This window comes from Lytechinus variegatus, chromosome 2, assembly GCF_018143015.1.
Source record: "Lytechinus variegatus isolate NC3 chromosome 2, Lvar_3.0, whole genome shotgun sequence".
NCBI lineage: Eukaryota > Metazoa > Echinodermata > Echinoidea > Temnopleuroida > Toxopneustidae > Lytechinus > Lytechinus variegatus.
Genome location: NC_054741.1, coordinates 68,123,274 through 68,149,741, shown reverse-complemented (window position 1 = coordinate 68,149,741; position 26,468 = coordinate 68,123,274). Strand labels below are relative to the sequence as shown.

The 26,468-nt window shown below is 34.3% G+C and overlaps 1 protein-coding gene across 2 annotated transcripts in view; it reads left to right on the top strand.

Moving 5' to 3' along the window:
* Window positions 1–26,468, top strand: part of LOC121408766 (mitochondrial sodium/calcium exchanger protein-like) — a 49,046-nt gene that overhangs the window by 14,438 nt on the left and 8,140 nt on the right. Inside the window, exons 3-12 of one of the 2 annotated variants that reach the window (XM_041600396.1) lie at window positions 3,710–3,762; window positions 4,603–4,660; window positions 12,315–12,426; window positions 12,798–12,965; window positions 13,476–13,622; window positions 15,708–15,851; window positions 17,857–17,985; window positions 18,689–18,822; window positions 19,804–19,936; window positions 24,454–24,575. In XM_041600396.1, coding sequence (XP_041456330.1) covers window positions 3,710–3,762; window positions 4,603–4,660; window positions 12,315–12,426; window positions 12,798–12,965; window positions 13,476–13,622; window positions 15,708–15,851; window positions 17,857–17,985; window positions 18,689–18,822; window positions 19,804–19,936; window positions 24,454–24,575 — 1,200 coding nt within the window. The remainder of the gene's footprint in view (window positions 1–3,709; window positions 3,763–4,602; window positions 4,661–12,314; window positions 12,427–12,797; window positions 12,966–13,475; window positions 13,623–15,707; window positions 15,852–17,856; window positions 17,986–18,688; window positions 18,823–19,803; window positions 19,937–24,453; window positions 24,576–26,468) is intronic. The other variant, XM_041600397.1, reaches the window with a different exon arrangement.

Sequence of the window (26,468 nt, the reverse complement as noted above, 5' to 3'; positions counted from 1 at the left end):
ATCGCTTATGCCACTAGATATTCGCTAAAAGTGTACATGGGTTTGTTGCTGTTATTAATGTTTTAGTTTATTTGATTGTGTGTATGTAAAGACATAGTTCGAACGAAATGTTGGCAGATTCCAGTGACATTCTACTGGATTCCATTCGTACAAATTAACTAATGATACAAGTTATCTTTAAAGCATCGAGTCGAATAAAATTATGATGGAAGAAATGATGTAAATGTGATATATTAATGTTACAATATTGTCACCTTTGTATATATCTACAGTATATTGCGCCGTGTATTGAATTTCCTGGTCTGTCGCATTCTCATATTCATTCTCTCTTGATGTATCCCCCTTTTTAAAGCAATACATTAGACGTAAGCTGTTCCTTAGTTTTAATTGTACTTTCATTTTACTTATGGAATATAACATAGCTTTATATCAATATTTCACATTGCATCATATTCTAGTAAATTTGTATGTTAATGTTATTATTCTATACACGTAACTTGTTCTAGGCCGCTATAAGAAGAATCATCCACCTGTAGTCTGATGATTGGGGCCGGTGATGTAGCGGCGTTAAATGAGCACATCAATGCTACCACATATAACTCATGTTTCCCTTAAACTCCATATCTCCCAGTATGTCCAGTAATGTAAACACAAATTCACATTCCACTCCTAACCTTTGCTGACCCCTGCGAGGACATTATTTGACCGAAGGGAACATGAACAGACCCATTGCTAGTTATGATATCATTTCACCAAGGAGCTTCATGTAGATCACAGTGTTATAGTTGTTATGCTAGAGGGGAAAACAGTTGGTGAGTAAGACACTTCATTATTTTATTGTCATTTTCTTACATAAATGTTTGAATAAATGTAGTTATAGTGAAACTGTAAGACTATATGTATTTATGTTAACTCCTGAAGCGAATATGATGAAGAATTACATGTATTGTTATTTTGACGTATATCATATGAGTATATTCCTTATATCTACACTACAATGAACATTTAGAAATGATATAGACATTGATGAGATGAACATTGTTTTCTTTGTCATACAGTTAAACCACCATCGCTAACCAGCGGAATTAAAGGCATCATGCAAATTATGAAATGTTTCTGCTGTCAGGATTATTTAGATGTGTGCGTTTACAAGTTTCCATCAGTGTAGCGATAACGCAGCTACACCCATCTTATTTACCGGACGGTATTTACCACCGGTAATTACCGCTTCCGGTATTTGCCGCCCAACCTAGATCAATAACATTTTCTTGAGTAATTGTAATTGAAGTTTTGAACTGGAAAGTAATTGTAATTGAAAGAAATGTAATTGACTTTATGTACATTGAGGCTAATTATAAACACCCTTTGTCATGATCTTTCCATATGAGTTTTAAAAGAAAATTTTGATCCATATTTTAAAAAGAGCGATTATAAGTTTTTTTGGAAAATGTCCACGCTTGGAATCAACTATAATGATCAATACAGATTAAGAAAAATAATATTTGCTTGCTTAAGTATGAAGAGGTGTGTCATGTGTGTATTATTACTGCTTACATGTATTGTCATGTGTTCTATGACATAATAATAAACATGATGTATTGAATTATAAATAGATGTAGATGTAACATGGGGTGCAGTTATTCATGGCTGTACAATAAAACAAAGAAACACACCATCAGCAATAATGATAAAGATGATTGCATGGGAAATGTCAATATCTTCACGTGGTTGGTGAAATCGTTGGACTCTGGAATTTCATATGAGTAAGAGAGATTTAAAAAAGTGGAGGCAGAGAGAAAGAGGAAAGATTCTATTTTGATGATAGCTTCTAGATATATACGATACTAAGAATGACAGAGAGACAGACAGAATTATATTAGGTGTACATTTAAGAGAGAGAGAAAGAGATGAGGGAGGTGGATAAAGTGGGAGAATCCAATGTCTTCTCAATGAATGGAAGAAATTGGGGGCTTTCTGGTGTGCAATAGATAGGGCTGGTTGGCGTTAGCAGTTGACGCCGGTTCAACCTGGCGCTTCCAGTTGCAGCCTTGCTCATTGTATATCCGATATAGCACCAGCTTAGAACAGTTGAATCATGTACAAGATGAATGGCAAAGGGGAGAAGCAGCTAAACACGTCCCTACACTACTGCAATCATCCTTCACTTGGGGCAGGCATGTATCCAGGGGGTGGATGGTATGGTAGATTGGTGCATGGATCTTTCCAGAGATTCTTTACGTCATTTTATGTGTAAACAATATTCAATTCAATTTATTTACATTCTCAATAAAAACATGAACAACATACATAAGATACATATTAAAACATTGTCACAACATACAAAAACATTTATGAGAATGAGGAGCCCACAAAACAGAGCAGAAAGCCTTATTGAGCGTTGGCCCAACATCTATAAGACAGAAACGATAAATATACCAAAAAAAGATAACATTAATGAAAACAGATATTTAAAAAGATAATTAATGGGAAACTGAGGTACGTACCCATGGTAAATGATTAACAAACAGATTGTGGGTATTTGTGTTGATGAATTGAAAAATTAAGGCAAATTTTCGACATATTGGAATCAAGAATAAGTGGTTTGGATCAAAGATACGTAGATATTGCGATGTCAAACCTATTTAAATCAAACGATATTATGAAATGTAGACTGTCTAGTCTTTCGGGGAAGTAAAGTCTCTCTTGATTTTAGGTTTAAAGCAATTTTGTGGTAAAACTGACTTCAAGAAGTCAGGATTTATCACGAAAATTGAAATTTAACTCCTGTCTTTTAAAAGACATGTCATCTATTTTTTTCATGTTTTTTTTACATGTATAGTCATGAGCAATATACATGTAGGCCAACATGCTAGTTTGCATGATTTGATGAGTGAGCATGCACATACATGAATAGGCCATGGGTGTTGTGCTAGAAATGCAATACAGTTTTCTATATTTTTCTTTAAAATGACTCTTCTTGCACCTAAAGTTTAGATGTGTACATGTACACACTTAAAATATTTTGAGTATCATTATCCATGAATGTCACTTTATGAAATATATAAATGCTATACAGTAAGCTGGTGATAAAATAACATTACAAATGAATTGTCATGTCTGAAAACTCTGAATTAATTATCATAAGGTTTTTCACAAAGCCATTGATTCATTCTATCTTTCCTCTATTATCAAAACAACCTTGACCTCAGGGTAGATGGCTTAATATTGTTCTACAATCAGTTGGCCCACTTCTCAGCTGGTCTCATACCACATGAGCTGAATCTGTTTGGTCTACTCTCAATTTGGTCTAATTGTCGTTTGGACTACACGACACTTGGTCCAATAGAAATACCCATAAAATCTAATTTCCACTTTGCCTACTAATTATTTTGCATTTTGGTAAACAAATATTTGATTCGTAAAGTTCACTCAGTCATACATGTATCGTCATGTTTATAGACCAAATGGATATCAGGCATAATGGGTATTGCCTAATTAGAAATTAGACAAAGTGGCAAATGGGCTAAATGTGAACTAGACCAAGTGACCAAGCAGAGAGTTGACAAAGCAGGTGTATAGATTAACCAGTGATTTACTGGGCATACTATCCCTTCAGGGTTGATTGATGATTAAATAATCTTTATTGTAAAAAAAAAACAGTAATTGATAATTTCAGATTTTAATTGATCATTTTCTTTTCTTTTGCAAGGGTCTTTGGTTGATATACTTGTTGATAACCCTTGGAGTAACTGCAGAAGTCTTGTAAGTATTATCTTTCATTTATAACGATCTTTGGGTGGTAGAGTTTGTTGACAAATAAAGTCATTGCATAATTGTTTGCATTGATTAGAACTCATGTGAGGTTGGCATGTGACTTGCTCACCATTCTATTAGATTATTTTTAGTTTACTGAATATGGTTGATTCGAAATGTGGGAAACTTGAAACATACCTGTATTTCAATATTGTAGTATGTATACACATCATATCAGAATAATGTATATTTCAGATTGAAAGTACATGGATAAAAAACAATGGTTTGATTGAGGGATATTGCCCAATATTATTATTTGATTTTTCCTGTTTAAGATAATGATATTGTCATTGTTAGAGCCACTTACTTACTGATTGGGATAGTAGAGGGACAGGCATGAAACTCCTTGAATTTTATGTTAAAGGGTAATATTTGAAAAATGCTTGCTTATTTCACGTTTAATGTTTTGAAAGAGACAGGATTATTTTTAAAATAACAAGAATACTTTTTCATTTCATTTATTGTTTCTACAACTTTTTCATAAATATACAAAGTAATAAAGAAAATACATAATACGTAACAAAATATTTAACAGTAATAAAAATGTGAACAAGGTCATATTTTCTATAACAAAGATTGAAAAAGGTTGCAGGGGTTGCCACTATAAGCATAGCTTGACTTTGCGGCAACCCCGGAAAACAATTGTAAATACTAGACTGCAACAATGATAAATCTAAATGTTTGAAAAACCATGTTTTTTAAGGTTTGAAAGTGCTGGTTGCATGTAATTGTTTTGTCTATATGCTTTTATATATCTCATGTATATTATTACCTTTGTTTTGTCTGCAGCTTCTGCCCCAATCTTGATGTCATGGCTAGGACACTGAAATTAAGTCAAAACATTGCAATATCCTTTCAACTTAATTATATCAAAATAATGTTAAACTTTTATGAAACGTAATCTAACCTATATATAGTACGGGAGCCAGGAGGGGTCAGCATAGCTGAAAAGGTAGACAATTTTCATGTTAATGAAGCTATTCCCTATATCACACAATGCAATGAATGGGGCGTCTGCCGTGTCCTAAGTGGTGGGTGTGGCCGTAGGGGCCCTTAAAAGAGGGCCAAAAAATGAGCTAGCTCAGCTGGAAAGGTAACCACCTGAAACCAACAGGAAAATATTCGGCATAGTTCACTTGTACATGAATGACTCTTAACTGACACTTTAAGTGGTGGGGCACCCCCGGCAGACGCCCCCAACTGGGGGCCCCAAATTGAGCTAGATCAGCTGGAAAGGTAACCACTTAAAACCAACAGGAAAATGTTCGGCATAGTTCACTTGTACATGAATGACACTTAACTGACACTTTAAGTGGTGGGGCGCCCCGGCAGACGCCCCCAAAACCCCGCCCCCTCCCAAATTTAGCTAGATCAGCTGGCAAGGTAACCACCTGAAACCAACAGGAAAATGTTCGGAACAGTTCACTTGTACATGAATGACACTTAACTGACACTTTAAGTGGTGGGGCACCCCCGGCAGACGCCCCCAATTGGGGGCCCCAAATTGAGCTAGATCAGCTGGAAAGGTAACCACTTGAAACCAACAGGAAAATGTTCGGCATAGTTCACTTGTACATGAATGACACTTAACTGACACTTTAAGTGGTGGGGCGCCCCCGGCAGACGCCCCTAAAACCCCGCCCCCTCCCAAATTTAGCTAGATCAGCTGGCAATGTAACCAACTGAAATCAACAGGAAAATATTTTGAATAGTTCACTTGTGCATAAATAAAAAACTTTAAGTAGTCGGGCACCCCCCCCCCTCGGCAGACTACCCAATGTGGGGCGTCCAAATTGGACTAGAACGCTGGAATGAAATCCTTACTTTTCCTATCCTTTTCTTTTTGTTCTTAGTTGTAGAACCCTTCAATCTGTGTGCTAGTGATATGAGGGTGGGATCCGGGGCCGGACCCCTTGTTACCTCTTTATATAAAGCCATTTTAAACCTTATAGAAAAAAATCCCAGGTATACCATTAACGCAACACATTACTTCAACGCAGTGGCGAAATAAACCAAATATTTTGAGGTGGCACATATAGCAAATAGGGAAATTGTTGCCAATGGCCAATTGAAATGAAATTCTAATTATGCAATTAGTTTTTTTTTCATTATATATCAAAATTATTTATTATATATCATAATATAAATGATATTATATTTTGCTCTCCATTATTAAAATTTTTATTATTTGCAGACGATACAAATATACTTTTATCACATAAAAACTACGATTCCCTTGCCACATTCTTAAATTCTGAATTAAAAAAGGTTATTTCATGGTTACAATCAAACAAATTATCTTTGAATATTGATAAAACAAAATTTATTATATTTCGATCAAGAGGCAAAAGAATACCTGATAATCCTCCCAGAATCCTTATGAATAATATATATTTGAATAGGGTTGATAATACATCATTTTTAGGAATAAAAATAAATGATTTTCTTTCTTGGAAACCACACATTGAGGATAAATTTATTTTACCAAAATATACTATGATAACTTTATATAATAGTCTTGTTTTGCCACATCTTACGTATTGTAATGTAATATGGGGTAATACATTTCAGTCACATTTAAAGAAGTTAGTTATTGCTCAGAAAAAAGTGTTAAGAATTATTTATAATGCTCCATTCAATTATACTAATGAACTGTTTTTAAATTAAAAAATCTTAAAGATAAATGATTTCATAGATATGAGTGTTGCTAGATTTATGTTCAACTATAAAATGAATACACTTCCTGACGTTTTCAATAACATCTTTAAAACAAATGACTCTCACCATACATATCTAACCCGCAAAAATAAAGATTATCGCTCATTTCTAGCACGTAAATCCACATCTCAACAATCCTTACGATTTAATGGTCCAAAAATATGGAATAACTTATCACAAGATTTTAAAGAATGCTCAACAGCCACTGCTTTTACAAGAAAACTAAAGGATTTACTTTTTCATAAATATAAACAATTTACTTTATTATAGGTGCACCCTTGAAATTTCAAAATAAATTAATTTTTAATGTTTTGTTTAACTTTTTGTTGTTTGTTTAAATGTCCTGTCTCATACTGTAGATGTAACATTTATTGTTTAAGTTGTACATACCATTTCTTTCCTGTTTTATGTAACTATTTTCCATATCTTATGCTTGTTATGGGCCCCTGGTGATAAGCTATTTGCTTCTTAAGGGGTCCACACCTTATGTATCAATTCCTAATTTAATTGTACATTTTGATTGTAAATATACTGTATGCTTTTATTGTTTTACACATGAAGGTGAAATAAATGAAATGAATGAAAAAAAAATATTTCATTTTTCCCTGATTAATTTCCTGTCCTTGTCATCTTTATTTTCTTCCAACCTTGGCTGTGGAACCAAGCCCCGCACCCCATATACGTCAGTGCTTCAACATAAAGCTCAATGCAGGAAGGTCCATACAGGGGCCCCGTTATAGGGCCCTTTTTAGCTTACAGATCTCCATCTGTAACCTCCAAATGGTAACCTCCAGACCTCATGCAGCCTCTGCTGCATGAGGTCTGGGGCAAAGTCCCCGGTAGCTTTTGAGATTGAAGACATTAAGAAACTTTTTACGGTAACTCTTGCCTGCGTAAGGCTTTACTTAATAGGTAAGGATATATTACATATATAGGAGGATGTGTCTAGACCTTAGCCTAGGACTTTATTTGTCCAGGGCTCTGTAACACAAAGATTAGCGATTAATCGCTAATTTGAAAGAACAATTCTGATTGGTTCCTGTCAGTCTAGGGAGCAAAATGCGCATGCAACGATGATCTTGATAGGCCATTTCATTTAGCGATTAATCGCTAGCCTTTGTGTTACAAGGCCCTGGTTTCGACCATTACTGCATTAAATTGATGAAGTTTATAATAGACTTCATACACAATAATATAACTTATATGGCATACATTCTTCCCATTCTTTGTTTTTAATCCTCCGCAGACCGGTCTTGTTTTTAAGTCTGTTTTTTTTTTCTTGTCCCTTTTCTTCATTTTCAAATTTAGCTTTTGGCTCATTCCATTTAACCTTCGTTTCCGCTTTTTTTTTTGCCTCTTTTTCTTTCATGTTCAATTTGTCATTTATTTGACTTTTTTTACCAAACATGGTCAGCCTAGTAGTATTTCACGACGATTTATTTTTTCTCATGAGTTTTTCTTTCCTTTTCCCAAATTTCATTTTGTTTTCCCTGTTTTATGTTCTTTCCCTTTTCTCCCCTTCCTCTATTCCCCTTTTCTTTCACTTTTCCTCCCTTTTTTCTTCCTTTTCTTTTCTTTTCCCTTTTCTCTTCCTCCTTTTTTTTCTCCCAGTGAAATCCGCCGGGGGAGGGGGGGGGGCAACCTGCTCCCATCTGCCCGGTTACGAGACTGGAGAAATTGCCTTGCTAACTACAAACAAATTAGGATGTGTGTGTGTGTATGAGGGTGTGAATGTGTCAACAGTAACATGTTTAATGGTGTGTAATGCAATAACACAAGAAGGTTCATGGGTTGCTGTTGGTTCTTTATCTTCATGCATTTTTCATTCTGAAATCGACTGGACTATTTTTTTAGTTCATATAATCGTTTCATAATTGTATCATTTTCTTCATTACATTACTTACGATTTTATGTAAGTCATTTTTTCTGTATTCAGCCAATTCTCTTATCTGATGTTGATACTGAATGTACAGTAGTACATAAAAAAAGAGCTGAACCTCATCCACAACAAACATGTACGATACAATTTTGGTTACTATCACCAATACGTTCGGGGCATTTTACGGAGAGAGAAAAAAAACCCACTGGTGCCAACAATTATTAATGATAGCGAGTATACACCTGAAAAATTTGTAATCGTGGTAATATGATGATTCAAACTGCCACGGTATTCACAAGTTATCTGTAAATAATTTTTATTAACCCTAATGTTGCAGATTTATCACATTACTTCAACATTCTCAGGCAAAGTGTTGTTGGAATTAAATTCTTTGTCTACCATAGGAGGCTAACTTAAACTATTAGTTTTGTTTTTGTTGAATTTACATTGTAAGGATGTTCCACAATTAAAGTAAAATCCATGTCATTTTTACCTAACTTTACACAGAGATAATGTAACACCTGGATATTCTGAATATGCAAAATATAATGTGGGTCAATGTGCTTGATTTTCTGCTATAGAGCTTCAAACTTCACCCAAATGGATGTTTTTAAAAATCACGGATTTAAAAAAATGGCCTTTTTCGACTTCACGCAATAAATACAATCAGTTTAAACCTCTATTACTCAGTCAAAATCTATGAATATTTCATCAAATTTTGAAACATAGTTAATAATTGTATGCTCAAGATGTAGAATCTATTCATATTGCTATTTGTTTGCTCTTTGAAATCTAAACAGCACTGCCAGTTCTTTAAAATTATGTGAAAGATACCAAAACCCAGTCTGTGAGAATGAGATTTCAATAACAAACTTGAGAAATACAATAAATGCTGCACTTTATTCAAAACCCATGTCATTTTCACCAAACTTTGAATTTGTAGAGGAAATCATATACCTAAGAGGTGCACATTAAAAGATAGGGGTTCATGTGCTTGTTTTCAAACTGTCAGCGCTTTTATTAGAGCAAAATTTAAAACTACAAAAATACGCCAAATGCTTTGTATCTGTGTGAGTAAAAATATGAAACCACTCTACCATTTCAAACTTGTGGTAATATTCATTATTCTTTCCAGCACTACAGAGTAAAGTTTTCTGAATTTGTAGAAGTATTTTTAGGAATTGGTCTATGGAGTAATTCCAGTTTATATTATTTATTAGCTTCATAGAATAAAACATTGGATTTGTTAGTTAGAGTGCGTAGTAAATAAATCGGCTCATACCTGCAGCTGATTAATCACCTGTCCATCCATTGTGACGTCAGTGCGCAGAGTGTAAAATATGCGCAAATCAAGACGCGCACAAACATAACTGTGGAACGTCCTTATAAATTGTATTTTCGTAGCTCAGAAAAATTAGATATGTTCCTACTGTTTTCTAATGCAAGGCAATATGTTTTATCAGAAAAATTAAATGTTTGACTTCCTACTTCTTCAAGGTCATGTTAAATTTCTGCTCTATTCCCATTCATTTTTGTTTGCATTGAAGCAATCAACACATGACTTTGGAGGCGTGAAGGTTATTTTCTATTATTTTTCTGGTTTTCTCTTATGTTCCTTTTCTCCTTTTCCATTCGTAATCTCTTTCTTATTTTCCCCTTCCCATTCCCTTCCTTTTCCTAGTCCTCTTTTAACTATCATATTTTTAAAAAATTCTAATTCATACTCATTCATTGAATTATTAAGTTATGATACAATGAATACGTATTCACTCATTTATCATAAAACATTTGAGCAAGTAGCATAGGTGTCCTCGTATTTGATAGTGGAGATGAGTACATGATGGGAAACATGGCATGGATAAAACGAAATTGACAAAAAGTAAAACATCGAATTCATCTTAATCTACTACCCCCAGCTCCTCTACAGCTGATGTAGAATATTTTCTAATTAGTTTCATGTTAATAAACTTTCCAGCTGATCTAGCTCAATCTCAGTGGTTGGGGGGGGGGGTCGGGATTTGGGGGCATCTCCCGGGCTCCCCACCACTCAAAATGTCAGTTGAAGGGGTGCTCCATGTTGAAAATATTTACATAAATAAAAATAATTCACAGAGTACAGTGCTGAAAATTTCAACAAAATCAGATAACAAATAACTAAGTTATAGCATTTTAAAGTTTAGCAATATTTTGTAAAAATAGTTATATGCACACCATCATGAATATTCATTAGGTGGGCTGATGATGTCACGTCCCCACTTTCCTTTTTCTTATGTTATTACATGACATATGTATATCTCCTTTATTATGAAATGAGTTGCAGCAATGGATATAAGATTCCTTAAATCAGTCGTCAATCCAACTTTTTCTCAGTTCTTGGTAGAAAAAATTAAATAAACCTAATTTCATATAATAACATATAATAGAACAAGAGGGGATATCAAATCACCGATTTACTAATTTAATATTCATGAACACATGCCTGAAACTGTTTCACTGGAATGCTAATCTTTAATATGCCATTCTTAGTTATTCGTTGTCAGATTTTTATCAAATGTTCAGTGTTTTGTTTGCTTGATTTTTCTTTATCAATAAATCATATTATTTTCAGCCTGGAGCATGTCATTCATGTAACTCTGAATCATGCCAAACATTTTCCTGTTGGTTCCATGTGGTTACCTTACCAGCTAATCTAGCTCAACATGGGGGGGGGGGGGCGTCTGCCGGGGATGCACCACCACTTAAAGTATCAGTTATAGTGTCATTCATGTACAAGTGAACTATGCCAAACAGTTTCCAGTTGGTTTCAAGTGGTGACCTTTCCAGCTATTCTAGCTAAATTTGGGAGGGGGCGGGGTTTTAGGGGCGTCTGCCGGGGGCGCCCCACCACTTAAAGTGTCAGTTAAGTGTCATTCATGTACAAGTGAACTATGCCGAACATTTTCCTGTTGGTTTCAAGTGGTTACCTTTCCAGCTGATCTAGCCCATTTTGGGGCCCCCAATTGGGGGCGTCTGCCGGGGGTGCCCCACCACTTCAAGTGTCAGTTAAGTGTCATTCATGTACAAGTGAATTGTTCCGAACATTTTCCTGTTGGTTTCAGGTGGTTACCTTGCCAGCTGATCTAGCTAAATTTGGGAGGGGGCTGGGTTTTGGGGCGTCTGCCGAGGGTGCCCCACCACTTAAAGTGTCAGTTAAGTGTCATTCATGTACAAGTGAACTATGCCGAACATTTTCCTGTTGGTTTTAAGTGGTTACCTTTCCAGCTGATCTAGCTCAATTTGGGGCCCCCAATTGGGGGCGTCTGCCGGGGGTGCCCCACCACTTAAAGTGTCAGTTAAGTGTCATTCATGTACAAGTGAACTATGCCGAATATTTTCCTGTTGGTTTCAGGTGGTTACCTTTCCAGCTGAGCTAGCTCATTTTTTGGCCCTCTTTTAAGGGCCCCCACGGCCACATCCACCACTTAGGACACGGCAGACGCCCCATTCATTGCATTGTGTGATACAGGAAATCATGTCATAATCATGAAAATTGTCTACCTTTTCAGCTATGCTGACCCCTCCTGGCTCCTGCTCTAATAGACGGGAAGTTGGAGAAGTAGAGAGCTGGAAATTATTTTAAATTAGTCAATTAATTAATTTATTATTGTGCTTACTATTTAGAGGTCTGAATCCTATTTTTATTTTTTTAATAATTGCAGGGGGCCAGGGGGGTATTGTGTTAGCGCATATTTTAAATGGTATTGATATCAATTAAAATCATGCTTAGAAGTTATTATTAGTTTTGTTCTTGCAGATGTTTTACTGTACATCTTATTCACGATTGAATCAATTTAGGTGTTGAAAGTAGCTTCAAATTCACTTTCAATTCCCAATGAACATGATCCTTAACCCCTATTATCCATACGGAGTAACTCTTCTAGCATTTGGTAACGGAGCTCCTGATATCTTTAGTGCTATAGCAGCAATAACTAATGCAAGGGATGGTGAGGCTGGACTGGCAATTGGTGCTTTATTTGGTAGGTTTCATGTCTTATCTGTTTTTTTTTTTAATTATTATTAATTCATTGGTCATATATTTTTAGTTAGGATTTTATGGAAAATCATTCTATCTGAAACCAACACAATTATGCCTAGAAATAATTGTAATGATGAAGACATTGATCATAATAATGAGAATGATACTCATATGAATGAAAATGATGATGATAGAGTAATGATAATGAGAATAAGAAGAGGAAGAGGGTTGCATCACATCACCTGTCTTTAACATATAAATATAATTATGGAATATATTTGTTTTCATTAGAGATTTGCCCTCCTCTCTGATATATATTAATTCCCATCTCATTATTTCATATTTGTATTGTATTGTATTTTCATGTATCAGGAGCTGGTATATTTGTGACAACGGTGGTGGCTGGATCCATTGCTGTGACAAGACCGTTTAAGATGGTTGAGCGGCCTTTCCTGAGGGATTCTATCTTCTACTTGGTAGCAGCATTTTGGACCTTCTATATCCTCTACAAGGGCAGTATTGTGCTCCTGGAGGCAGTTGGTGAGTCCCTTGAAAACTTGAAATTGATGTCTGTCACAGCTGTTTCTGATCATCCTATTCCTAGTACTGCCAAGAGATAATCCGTGATTTTCTTGGGTATTTTTTTTTCTTCCCATATAATGTGCAATCTATATTACATTGAGGTGGAAAATCCGCTCAGTCCCTCAGATAGGATGTTATGATTCATGAATGCAGTAAGGCCCCTTTACTCTAGTCATTACAGTGTGATGATTCATATTTAAAGGCCTGGTCACACCACTGAGCGTTGTTGGAGCGGTCTTGGAGCGGAGTGAAAAAATCATCACCGCAACGCTCGCTACCGTTCATCATTTTTTTCGATTTCGATTGTTTTTTTTTTTGTTTTTTTTCCCCAATTTTGTGAGCGAAATTCGACCCTCTCCCTACCGCTCCACAACCGCTCCAACAACGCTCGGGTGGTGTGACCAGGCCTTTATGGATGATATATTGACTATGTGTTTTTTGTCTTTGTTTTTTTCTTCATTGCTATAGGTTACATATTGCTATACGTTGTGTATGTGATTGTAGTGTTTGTGGGACGCAAGATATACCAGAACCAGAAACGCAGGAAACGGGAGCAAGAGCAGACGGAAGAAACATACACCAACGGCATTCAGCAAGATCTCCCAGGGCCTGGAGGTATGGTATCTCAGAGTCAAGACATGAGAGGTTTAGAGAGAGGGAGAGAGAGAGAGAGAGAGAAAGTGTGTGGGTGTGTGGGGGGTGTGTAAGTTTGTAAGGTTAAGTTTGTAAGTCTTTATTTACTTTCAATATATGTAATGCTTCTCCCGTGACCTTGTTATATTCAAAATTGTTCATCGAATTGTTTTGTACTTATAAACATGATCTATTTATGATGAGTGTGAGCAGATCTTCTTGACAGTGGTGTGCTGTGGGTGTGCGTTTGTGTGGGTGATTTCATTGTTTTCTTTTAAGATATATGTATGTGATTCATGATTATATTAAATTAGTGAAAAAAAGTGAAAATATGAAATGTAAAGTATTATATGTGATTTGAAATGTTAAATCGAAATGTTATGTAACTTTTTGTTCATGAAATCAGAATAAAAACAGTATTTAAAAAAAAGTGTGTGTGAGTGAGTGAGTGAGTGAGAGAGAGGGGGGAAGAGAAAAGGAAAGGGGTGAAGAATGGAATCTGAGCAAAAGGAGGAGGGAGGGACAAATACATGTAGATGGAGGGGATAGAGAGAGTGTTAAATAAAGGAATTAAATGAAGAATTAAAATTGAAGGGGTGTCAGATTTAGGATGGAGAAAGGAAGGGGAGAAGTTGTTGACAGAAGGAATATGAAGCAGGCAAAGGAGAAAATGAGTAAATTGAACTGAACTGAAGTAAATGTTTAGTTAAATGTTGGATGAAAATTTACACTCCGTGTTCTACTGTTCACATCCCCTAACTTGCATGCATGAAGATTTCAAGGATTTTTATCATTTTGTATATTATATCAAGATCCAGTTTCTTATGTGTTTGCATGCAATAGACTGCCTAGCCTGTCAAATCATGCTCATTCTCACTTCCCCTTCAGTTCCTCACCAATTTTTTTGTTTATGTTGTTTTAAATTTTTGCCTTATGTAGACAAACTATCCCCCAATAGCAGTGATGGAAAGTGGTTCTAATATTGCACATTTCTTCAAAAAAATTCTGTGCAAGATGTGAAAAATTTAATAGTGTATGATTAATAAGTATGATTAATAAATTATCAATATGTTAGAATATGTTAAAAACTGAAACTTGTAATAACTTTATTGATTATAAATCTTTACCAGTATCAAGTTAAACTTGACTTAGGACCATTTTCTATCATGTTTTATTTTGGATATTTCATATATCTGTTCATAAGTTTGATTTGAATTTGTCAAGTGCTCAGTGGCAAACACTATATCTTCCTTGGTATTCATTTGAAGTTGGTCTTAATTTCCAGTAATAATAATCAAAATTTGATGAATAATAATCTCAACATTAAAATCCTTGTTAACTTTTATAATCATAATTTATAAAGATTGTATGTCACCTTTAGGATCAAAATTAAGAAGCATCATTTCATCATGCACATAATCATGCATAGCTTATAGACAGTTTTATGGACCATCCCAAAACTTTCTTCTTATTTCTCTTCTCTTTTTTTTTAATAGAGTAAAATTGAATTAGTAAAAGGTTGAAATTTTCTTTAAACTTTGACAACAAATTGATCTAATTATTTAAGAGGAAAGTTTAGAAAATACTCTGTGAACATAGGTATAATCCTGTCCTCATAAGTATGTAATAGATAGACTGATGATGTCATGTTCCTGTTTCCTTTTTTCTTATTTTATTACATGAAGTTATGGTTATGTCGTATTTTATGCATGCTTGTAATACAGAAGCCCTTACAACAAAATTATTTTCATCAATGATGATTCTAAACATTGAACATAATGATACTATTTTATATATTTGGAGGACAATAGTTTAATAATATAAAATGCAAAAGAGGGAGTTGGAAGATATCATTGTTAGCTTGTTCATTGCACGTTTATGGAGACATACATAGAACTGTTTCACCAAATTTCCAGTAATGCAAAATTTTAAAATGTCTTATTTTTGTGATTAATTTTTTTAGTGTTTTGTTTGTCCAATTCTACTCTTTATGTTCCAGTCATATTATTTTCATCCTGAGTTATCTCATTTATGTTCATTAACTGTTATTTTGACACCTCCTTGTAGATCCTTGTACTGACTTTCATCCAAGCATCAATTCTTCACTTCACTATCCTAGTTTCACTCCAAGCATAAATTCCTCCCATGTACCTAGTATCAACAGTCACGATGATGACGTCATACCCATTATTGGTGCCGTGCCCCGAAGAGGTTTGTATCACCCTAGTCATTTACTTCCTAACAAGAATTGTGCCTAAAAGTGACACTGAAAACAATGATTTGATATCTCTATTTTGTCTATTCTATGAATAATAAGCTTCGGTTTTAGAAATGTCTGCAAACAATGATTAGATTGAATGGGGCGTGGATTTTGGGCCTTAACAATTGTAGTGTACCAAAATGATGTCCAGAGACATTGATCTAACAAAATGTCTAAAGATATTTGTTTGATAGTACATTGAATTTGATCTTTCTGCATATTTTTAGATTCAAAATCAAAATGGTACTTATGATTAATGAATCGATGAAAGGATTATGCCCATTTTGGGTATATAAACTTTGAAATTCAGACTTGTGTATCAAAATTATGTCAAGAAACATTGATTTGATAGCATGATTTGGGCTTTTGCATTTATAAAGCTTAAGATTTTTTTTTTCATTTGAAATTCGATGCAACATATATCAATACATCACATAATATTTACTTCAGTGATTCCCAAAATTGTTTCCCTAGATCAATTGAAAATGAGTTTGAGATGAATTTGCACATTTTCAGCTTCGCACTACAGAATATTTGAACCAATTAGTGCACAGCAATGTTAATGCTTTCTTTCGTGAAGCTAAGTGTTACAAAACTGATAACAAACAGAAAGTTAGAACATGTAAAGTGGTTCATGCCATTTTAAATGAATTTTGATGTTATGCATGACTTATTTCACTATTAACACAGCACCATTGTTTTAAAGCACTGAAAAGATGTGATTGATTTATCATTTATCTTTGATTGCATGACCACCATCAAGCAACATTTACTTAATATGTGATCATAGGCGGATCAATAATTTTTAATCAATTTTTACTTTTTGTGTAAAAAAGAACCCCTGTAGATACAAAACTTTATTGAAAGAAAAATGAAAAAAAAATCAGAGAAATTGAGTGATATTAGTAGAAATTTTAGTTAGATAAGAAAGACAGAAATAAGTTTTGAAAAGGTGTCACCATGTTAATTTTTCTTATTCTCTGATATCACTGATATTGGATGATTTTTTATGTTACTTGTTGAATTTTTTAATCGGCACAGCAACAAAGTCAAATGAGGATTATGTCGTTCTTTAAATCATGATTACTCCATTATTAGTCTTTCAACCTTTTATCAAACCTATCATTTGTTTTTTTTTCTGTATTTACTTAGAAGTTGAGTCATACCCTAATGTTTCAAATTCAATTTATTCAATCATAATGTTTAATAACATTTCTACTTGTGTTTTACATGTATCCCATTATTTCCTGCATGTAGTGTTTGTAGTATTATATAAAGTGATCATATCAGATAATTTTCCTTTATGTAGATGGAAATGAAAATATAGGTGTCTCCAGTTTTGATTCTTGTTCATATATCCTACTGTGAAACATTTCCTTCTTGTATTTGTTACATTGTTGGGAGTTGATTGCAATTTTCATACAATTTTTGTTAAACTTTCCTGAATATTAATCATTTGTATTTTTCTTTTATTTCTTTCCTGCCCTTCTATTCTTTCTGTATGTTCATTTCTCTTTTATTCCCCCTCTTTCTATCTTTCTTTATTTTCAATTTGTTTATTTATTTATTTACTTATATTTATTTTTATATTGCTTCTACATTTATTTTAGATTTTAGTCAATTTTATGAATGTGTTTATTCATGAAATTGACTAAAATTTAACATTAGCTCCAGACACCTTTGAAATCATTTTGAGATATGATTTCTGTTTGAATAAAACATTTGGTTTTCTGTCTCCTGTGGGACTTTTAATACCATGGGACACCCCCCTTCCACCACCAATGGCAACTCCCCCCCCCCACCCTGGGATGATTTTTCACATAAAATATTTCCAGAGTAGAGTCCCCCAGAAGACACCTTTATACCAAATGACAACTTCACCAGAAGAGGTGTCTGTGAGAATTAAGAAAATTCAAACTCAGTGATGTCATACTGAATGTGATCATTTGTTTACAGTCACTGGGGGGCTTAGTGCAACAGAGAGATTAGCAGTAGCTAGTATGTTAGGAGTGGATGCTGATGTAGTTCGGAGCATTACACCACAACCTCATCAAACCAACAATGAGAATAGTAATGATGATGATGGTAAGTGCAAGTTGTTATTACCTACGACAGTCTGTTTTATGTTCATGGTTGGCAAAGTTGGTTGAGTGACCCAAACTCATTTCAACTTATATTGCCTGACATTGATCAACATGTTAGGCCTGTGCTTTGTGCTTGGGCCTTGGCGGGTGTTTCATAAAGCTGTTCGTAAGTTAAGAGCGACCTTTTCAGAACAACTGGTGATCCTTATGGTAAATGGTATACACCAAAATGTTCACGGGCGATTGTTTAGCCTGTAAGAAAGTTGTTCAGTTGTTCTTAAAGTTGCTCTTAACTTACGAACAGCTTTATGCCCCCCCCCCCCCCCCGTTATTACAAAAAAACAACCATATATTATTCCCAAAGAGTCAATAAACTGTACAATCAATTGATAGGTTTTTGTATAATTTACACCTGGTATGAAAAAAACATATATATTTCCAATAATCAATAAATGAAAGGTGATATAACAGTCATAATACTTTACGAAGATTGGAATGAGGGAAATTAATCTCAGCACAATTCACATTTGTGAACTTTCACCAACGACATACAGGGGCTCAGATTTTCCATTTTTATGAAATTCGTGGTAAGAAATACACTTTTTCTAAATATGGCTTCCTGCTTTTTATTCAATATTTATTTTGTGTTTATACAATATTTTACTATATTCGTTTTGTTTTTATTAATCTCTTCATTGTTATAGAGTCTCGCTCCCTCCTGAGCGGTGATGCACCACCTCCTGGTCAAGTAAAGGAGTTCTTTATTGGTCTGTGTCCTGTAGATATAAAGGAATGGTCAGAACTTGCATGGTACTCAAAGCTATGGGCACTGCTTAAGGTATGGTTAACATTTCATAGCAGATTATGATCTTTCGGTAATTAAGATAATGCCCTTTACCCTTGCCTTTTATAAGAGAAAACAAGAAGATTGAGCATTTATACTTGAGGATTGGAGTCTTCCAACCAATGATTTTTTTTCCTTCAAATAACGATACCCCTGCAATCCTATAGCTTAAATAAGAATATTATTTGCATATCATTAGACGATGTAAAGAGCTATATTGAAAAAATTATAATGTTCAGACTTTTACATTAATCTAAATAAGTTCATGAATATTTATGTTATATGATTGGTCTTATTTTTCTTCTTGTTATTATAGCCTCATATATAGTACAACATTGTGTATTTGCATGGGGGTACTGCATGGTGTTTAAAAAAATACACTAATAGAAGCAATATTTTATGAGTTAATTATCACACTATTGGAACTTGAATTTTCTCATTTTGATATTATTACATTCATACCTTCTATTATTAATATTTAAATTGGTAGAAACATAATTTTCATATCTTGGAAGTCTAATAACTGTATTGTAAACTAACCTGTAATTAATAATTGGATCTTAATCATTTGAATCAAATCTTTGGCAAGTACATGTAGTTTGAAGTTGTAAAGAATGAAGAAATGTTTGAAGAGTATGCTGTGCATGACATTTGAACAAATCAATAAACTAGCTTTGATATTAGGCATGAAGTCAAACTGCATTATGCATGTATCAAAACACTCTTCTCATATCTTTGATCTCATATCTTGACTTTTATGCGTCACTCTGATAAAATTGTAATATTAAGATATTATTTTGTTATAGAAAGTGTACGTCCCATGACAGTTATGTACAAGTATGCATGTGCACATTACTGCAATATGTACTGAGCAGCATAAAAAAGGCAGAGATTTAATTATAATGTACATGCATGTGTTGTTGAATTCATACCATTATAGAATTTTGCTTTGCTATTTTATTTTGCATCTTTCAGTGCCCAATGCTATTATGTTTAAAGGCAACTGTTCCAGTGGTGGACTACAATGAACCAAAACATAACTGGAATAGATTATTAAACACTCTTAATCTACTCCTAGCTCCTGTATTCTGTGCGTTTGTAACCAAAGGTAGGTATATATGCCTTTTCCACATATTGATAATCATAAGAGGGAATGGAATAAAATCATCACTTTTCTCTTTTTCATAGGCAATAAATTATAAAGTATGTACTTCCAATGCCCTGTAGGCTGGATCTTCCTGAAAATAATTCACCTCTCCTTTTCGCTTTCCATGGAAAGGTGTAACACTCTTGAATTTTTATGGCTTTATGTTTATAGTAGTTTATGAAATGATTTTTTTTTAATGGTAAAAATGGGGGTCAGATGTACAAAAATAATATTTTATGAAATTTCCCAGCATTTAAGTTTTTGAGACATCTATGCAGATACCATTAAAAGAAATGTTTAAAAAAATATATACCATCAGGCACTTTATTGTCAATGTATCATCTGGGCCCCATCTTACAAAGAGTTACGATTGATCCAATCAAGAAGCATACCTCTATGGAAATCCATCAGTGTCATAATTTTTGTCTCGCCCACCAGAGGTGAAGGCGAGACTTAGGGATCCAAATGTCGTCCGTCCGTCACAAATCTAATGACACATAACTCCACAACCGTAAGTCGCTTTTCAACCAAACTTGGATGGTAGATGGACTTGGGGGACCTGCATGTTATGCTGCAGTCGGAGGTCACATGGTAAGGTCAAAGGTCATTTTTAGGTCAACGTTAAAGTTTACATGCAAGACTCTCGACTGCAACCGTAAGTCGCTTTTCAACCAAACTTGGATGGTAGATGGACTTGGGGACCTGCATGTTATGCTGCAGTCGGAGGTCACATGGTAAGGTCAAAGGTTATTTTCAGGTCAAAGTTAAAGTTTACACGAAAGACTCTCTCATGACACCTAACTCCGCAACCGTAAGTCACTTTTCAACCAAAAACTTGGATGGTAGATGGACTTAGGAAACGTGCATCTTATGCTGCAGTTGGAGGTCACGTGGTAAGGTCAAAGGTTATTTTCAGGTCAGCATTAAGGTTTACGTGCAAGGCTTTTATGACAAGCGTTATGTCACACCAGTCATTTCACAATGAAGTTTCGATACAATTCTGTTGCGTGCCCTTGCAAATCACGATATTTCTGGTTATTTTCATAAGTGGGCGAGACACAAAATCGCTTTTGCCTTGTTTCTACAGGAAATCTGCACAATGCCCTTTGTATGCAAAGAGAAGTGCAGTGAATTTTCATGAACACAATGAATGCATGAATATACATCATAGCTAGAAAATATGCCTAATGGATGTTGACGTTGCTGGCCGTCCATAGTTGCAACTGATCATATCAATCGTAACGCTTTTCAAGACAGGGCCCAGTTTGTTCGATAATGTTGTTATAATGCTTTCAAAGCATCTCAATCACAAATATCCTGTGAATTACAAGAACATGTTCACAGCTCGAAAATATCCTAAATTCATGATAATTTATCTTGTGCGTTCAGGACCACCTGAACCAGCTAAAGATCCCTTAGTTATGAGTCTTACACACCATGTACAATCCATTTATACCTTTCAGCAGTTAAGAAAAAAATGCTAGAATCATATGTTTAGGTAAACTTCATATCTAACTTCATGGCCCGAATTGACAAAGGTGGTTTTGAAAACCCACGGTTGAGTCCATGGTTTTTGCAGATATCCTGTGTAAATTACGCTTAATTTGTAAATTACACTTAATTATACACAAGCCCGGTGTATCGGGCTCGTGTATAAAACATGTTCAATTCCGATGCACTCTTTGGTAACATTGCGCCAAATTGACGCCTGTTACCATGGTTAGATATGCTTTTTGATTCATGAGTCCACTGTTTGAAGAGTGGACTCATGAATAAAAACAGTGGACTCATGAATAAAATAGTGTTAATAACCACGGCAACAGGCATCAATTTGGCGCACTGTGAAAAAAGCATGCATCAGGATTGGACATTTTTCATACACGCGCCTTATACGTGCTACATTAAGCGAAATTTATATAGGAAATCTGCATAAACTGTCGACTCAACCGTGGGTTTTAAAAACCACCTTTGTGAATTCTGGCCCATAAGTTTACATAAGGTAGATGAATAGAGAATAGAAGTGTGACATCATAAATTTTCACTTTTTGCATATCTGCATTTTTGATACCATTTTTCAGTAGAGCATGATGAAAACCCCCACAACCCAAATTTGTCAAGAATTGTCCATGTCCCCAAAAATATGACCTCATGAATAAATAATTAGCCCCATTGAAGTCAATGTATTATTGGCCTTACATTTAGAACCAGGCCAATAATACACTGACTTCAGTGGGGCTAATTATGTATTCATGAGGTCATATCTCAGGCCCCTGTGGACCAATTCCCACCAAATTTGTGTAGTGGAGTGGTTTTATCATGCTCTAACAAAATATGGTAAAAAAAATGCTGAAATGCTCAAAAGTTTTATTGCTACATCATCTTTTCGGTACTCTGTAGTTACTCTTTTTGAAAAGATTCTTTTCTAGATTTTAGTTTTTTAAGCGAATTTTAATGTCTTTTATGTTTTTTTTTTGGCAATCTTGATTTTCTATTTCATTACATATATTTAGCTGGGTAGATGCAAATATTTTTCATCTGAAATGGAAAAGAACATTTTTTTAAATCATCGTTTTTACCAGCATTCTTACAGAATGTTCAGTTTATCAAGCCATTCCTGTAGTAATTAAATATTTCTCAGTTTCAAGTTATTCACCAGGTTTTGTAAACTGTGAAATTTTGATAAACCATGCTTTAGATTTGATAGACATTCAGGGGTTTCACATACTTGTCTCCGGTTTCAAACTATGGAAGTGAAATTTATTTATAGAGTTCTTGGTTTTAATGTTGATATAGCGCTTTCAAGCACTATATGGTGCAGACCTGTGGTTTCGATTTGATGACTACATGACTACATAATTTTACATATTTATGATATTTGTTCTTAATAATCAACTCGAGCTGTAACTTTGTTATGTATGGGGAGCCCTAACTACAAGCTTTGCTTCTTTGGACTCCCTAACCATTTTTTACTCTGTATTGTTCTGATGTACCCGTATTGTTCTTTGAATGATATTGTATATTTATCTTGTTTTTGAAAATGGTTGAATCAAATATATGAAATGAAATAAAAGCCGAGCATCCGGTGTCAACTTGCCATTGCACGCTGTGTTTGCATGGTAGTGCATTGCATGAAAAACAAAATTGAATACATGTGAAGCATCTGAACCAATCACAATGCTTGTAAAACATCTCTTATGATCCTATTATGGCCAATCAACAATGCTTCCTCTTCACGGTGACATGAATTCTCCCATTGATTCATAACGCTTTCGACTCTTTGTTGATAATTTAATTAATAATATCAACATCAAAACTAAGGAATCCACTTCCTGGTAGTACATGAAATCTATTCATATAATTCACTTTGTGTAAATAGTAAGCACATATGAAACCTATAAGATAAAACTGAGAAATCCTCACAAAACCTTTGAAAGTCTATTAAAACTATAAAGTAGTTTATGAAGCTTTTGTGATTAAATGAGAGAGCTATTAAATAGCTTGTGAAAAAGGCAAGAATGGTAAGTTGTCAATTCATCTATTGCCAACTCATCCACTCGTCACATGGTCTACCTTTATCTAGTACTATGCCATTCCGTCCATCAACATTTTGTCTAACAACATTTAGTCCAATAACCATTTGGTCCAATAATCACCTTTTCTAATCACCAGCTCATTTATAACAGTTTTGTCTCACAACCAATTGGCCTTATGCTCATTTTTTTCATTCATTTCGCCAAATCAACACTTAGTCCAATTAAACCAAATGGTATATGGACTAATTGGTTACTGGACCAACTAGTTATTAGGTGAAATGGCAGTTACATCCTGTGAATAGTGGATGAAGTGACGGTAGACCAAATGAAAATAGACAAGTTGGTAATTGGACGAATTGGCGTTAGACCAATTGGAAATAAACTTTTTTCTTAGATCAATACAATTAATTGTATCTACTAAACTCAAAATCAGTAACAGAGCAAAGTTCTCATTAATAATCCTGCAGAAGAATAAACTGTTAAATGCTTGATTCACAACTGAACACACTCTTTGGTTTTTAAAAAACTTTTTCGAGAACAATATATCTAATTGTATTTACTAAACTTGAAATCAGTAACAGATCAAGGTAATAATCCTAAAATAGTAATTTTAGCTTCAAAAATCGAATCTTTGTGAACATAGCATTTACAGTTACCCTAAGGTTATGTTCATTATTTGTATACCAGTATTTATTCTTTCGATGATGATCAAAATGTGGTGATTTTAGCATAAAAGCAAAAATCCAGTTTTTCCATAATTCTCTTTTTGATTTGTAAACTTTGAAGTGCATTGTTTAGAAGACAATTCCGATTTCTCTGTAAACTGTCTGTCTTTGCAGAGTAGATTTTTTCTTAGCTTATACATTTTGTTCCTCTCTTTTTGTGTCTCTTTCATTGTCTTTCTTTCTCTCTCTCTCTCTCTCTTTCTCTCCCTCTATAATGCAGGTTTAACTAAAACCATAACTGGTGGTTTTGAAGTATGGCATCTTGTTTTATCCTTATCATTCTTGTTAGCAGTTCTTGTATTCTTGACATCAAAACCTAATAAACAACCTGTCTATCACTCGGTAAGTTACAAAAATATTTGCAATTCTTTGAAATTCATCTATTCAAAGAGAAATGGTTAAACAATGTTGGGGTTGAGTCACATTATGATTTTATTTTTCAAAAGATACATGTAGTGGATGTGTTTAGTTTTCAAAGGGAATGAATTATAATTTACTAAGATTTTACTTCTTGAAAAGTACTGGAATACTTGTTATATAACTGCATCTTTGGGGCTGTCCTATCATAGACTGCCCTATTTGTATTTGTATTTATTTATTTACCGAAATTCACAATAAAAACATAAGTGTACAAAGGAACATATAAAAGCAAGATATATATGAAAAAAAATAGCAAGTAAGAACAGATATATACAAACTAACAAACAAACAAAAATATCAAATACACATGTGAAATGGGAAGGACACCCGGTTCAGCTCTGCCCATAGACAGTACTGTTCTTCCATGGGGTCCAAGGATTAAAACACAAGAAATTAAGAAAATTCTACCAAAAAATCTCTTAGAACAAAAGGGTGAAATGGGGACCATGGGGAGGGGGGGGGGGTTTCAAAATACTTCATAGATCAGGGAGGAAGGCATTGAGCCTATGTAAGAAGACTTTGAGACTACAAGGGACCGTTAGATTCGCAGGGAGATTATTGAATTGAGAAGCACCTCTGTATGAGAATGAACGTTTACAATACTAGTAATTTGTTTTTGGTTTCGCTAACATTAAATTTCCATGGGACCTGAGAGAATAATTATACTGGCTACTGGTCTGTTGGAAAAATACTTTTAAATATTGAGGAGCAAGTTCGTTTAAAGCCTTAAAGATCATTGTATTTAGATGATAACAACGTCTATTTGATGTTTTCCAACCCAAACGAACATGTAACTCACGTATAGACACGCGACTGTATGGACTTATTCCTAATATACTTCTACATGCTCTATTTTGAAGTTTCTGCAATGACTCGATTTATTTTGCACATGCTGAACCATATACTATATCACCATAGTCAAAAATAGGGAGGATAATGGCATTGTACACAATTTTCAAATTTTTCTCATCAATATAGTGACGCAGTTGGGCTAATAAACGTATAAGTTTGCTTATTCTAAAACATATATATTCGATATGCAAATTCCATTTTAAACTGGGATCTAACAACATGCCAAGATATTTGGTTGATTCTACTTGTTTTATATGTATTCCATTTACATTCAAATTCAATCTATTGCATTTACCAATCATTTTTCCAGAGCCAAAGAGCATACATACTGTTTTATCACAGTTAAGACTTAGTTTGGAATCACGCAACCAGTTGTTTATTCTTTTCAGCTCAAAATTCAGTTGGGTTTCAATAGTTGTTACATTTTTATGGGAGAAATAGACTACCGTGTCATCAGCATATAGGTGAATAGAACAATTTTTAATATGCTTTACGATATCATCAATATAAATTAGGAACAAAAGCGGACCCAGTATAGATCCTTGAGGGACACCGTAGTTTATATCGAAGTCTGCAGAAGTTGATGAGTTAAATTGGGTATATATACGACGCCCCTTTAGATAACTTGAGAACCAGGGTAAGCAAACAGAAGATACACCAATATAAGATAATTTCTTCAAAAGAATATCAGGATCCACAGTGTCAAACGCTTTGCGTAAGTCTATAAAGACCGCACAAGTGTACAGACCATGGTCCATTGCATTTAGCCAATCATCAGTAACTTTTTGACAAGTGTTGTTATAGTCGAGTGATTTTTTAGCCGAAATGCGTTTCTTTTTCATTGGGGCAAAGTCATTTACAGAATCCATCAAAAAGGATTCCCATAAATTAACAGCATCATCAATTGTTCTAGAAGCACTTATTTCATTCCAAGAATGTTTGGACAAATGACTATCAAGAGAT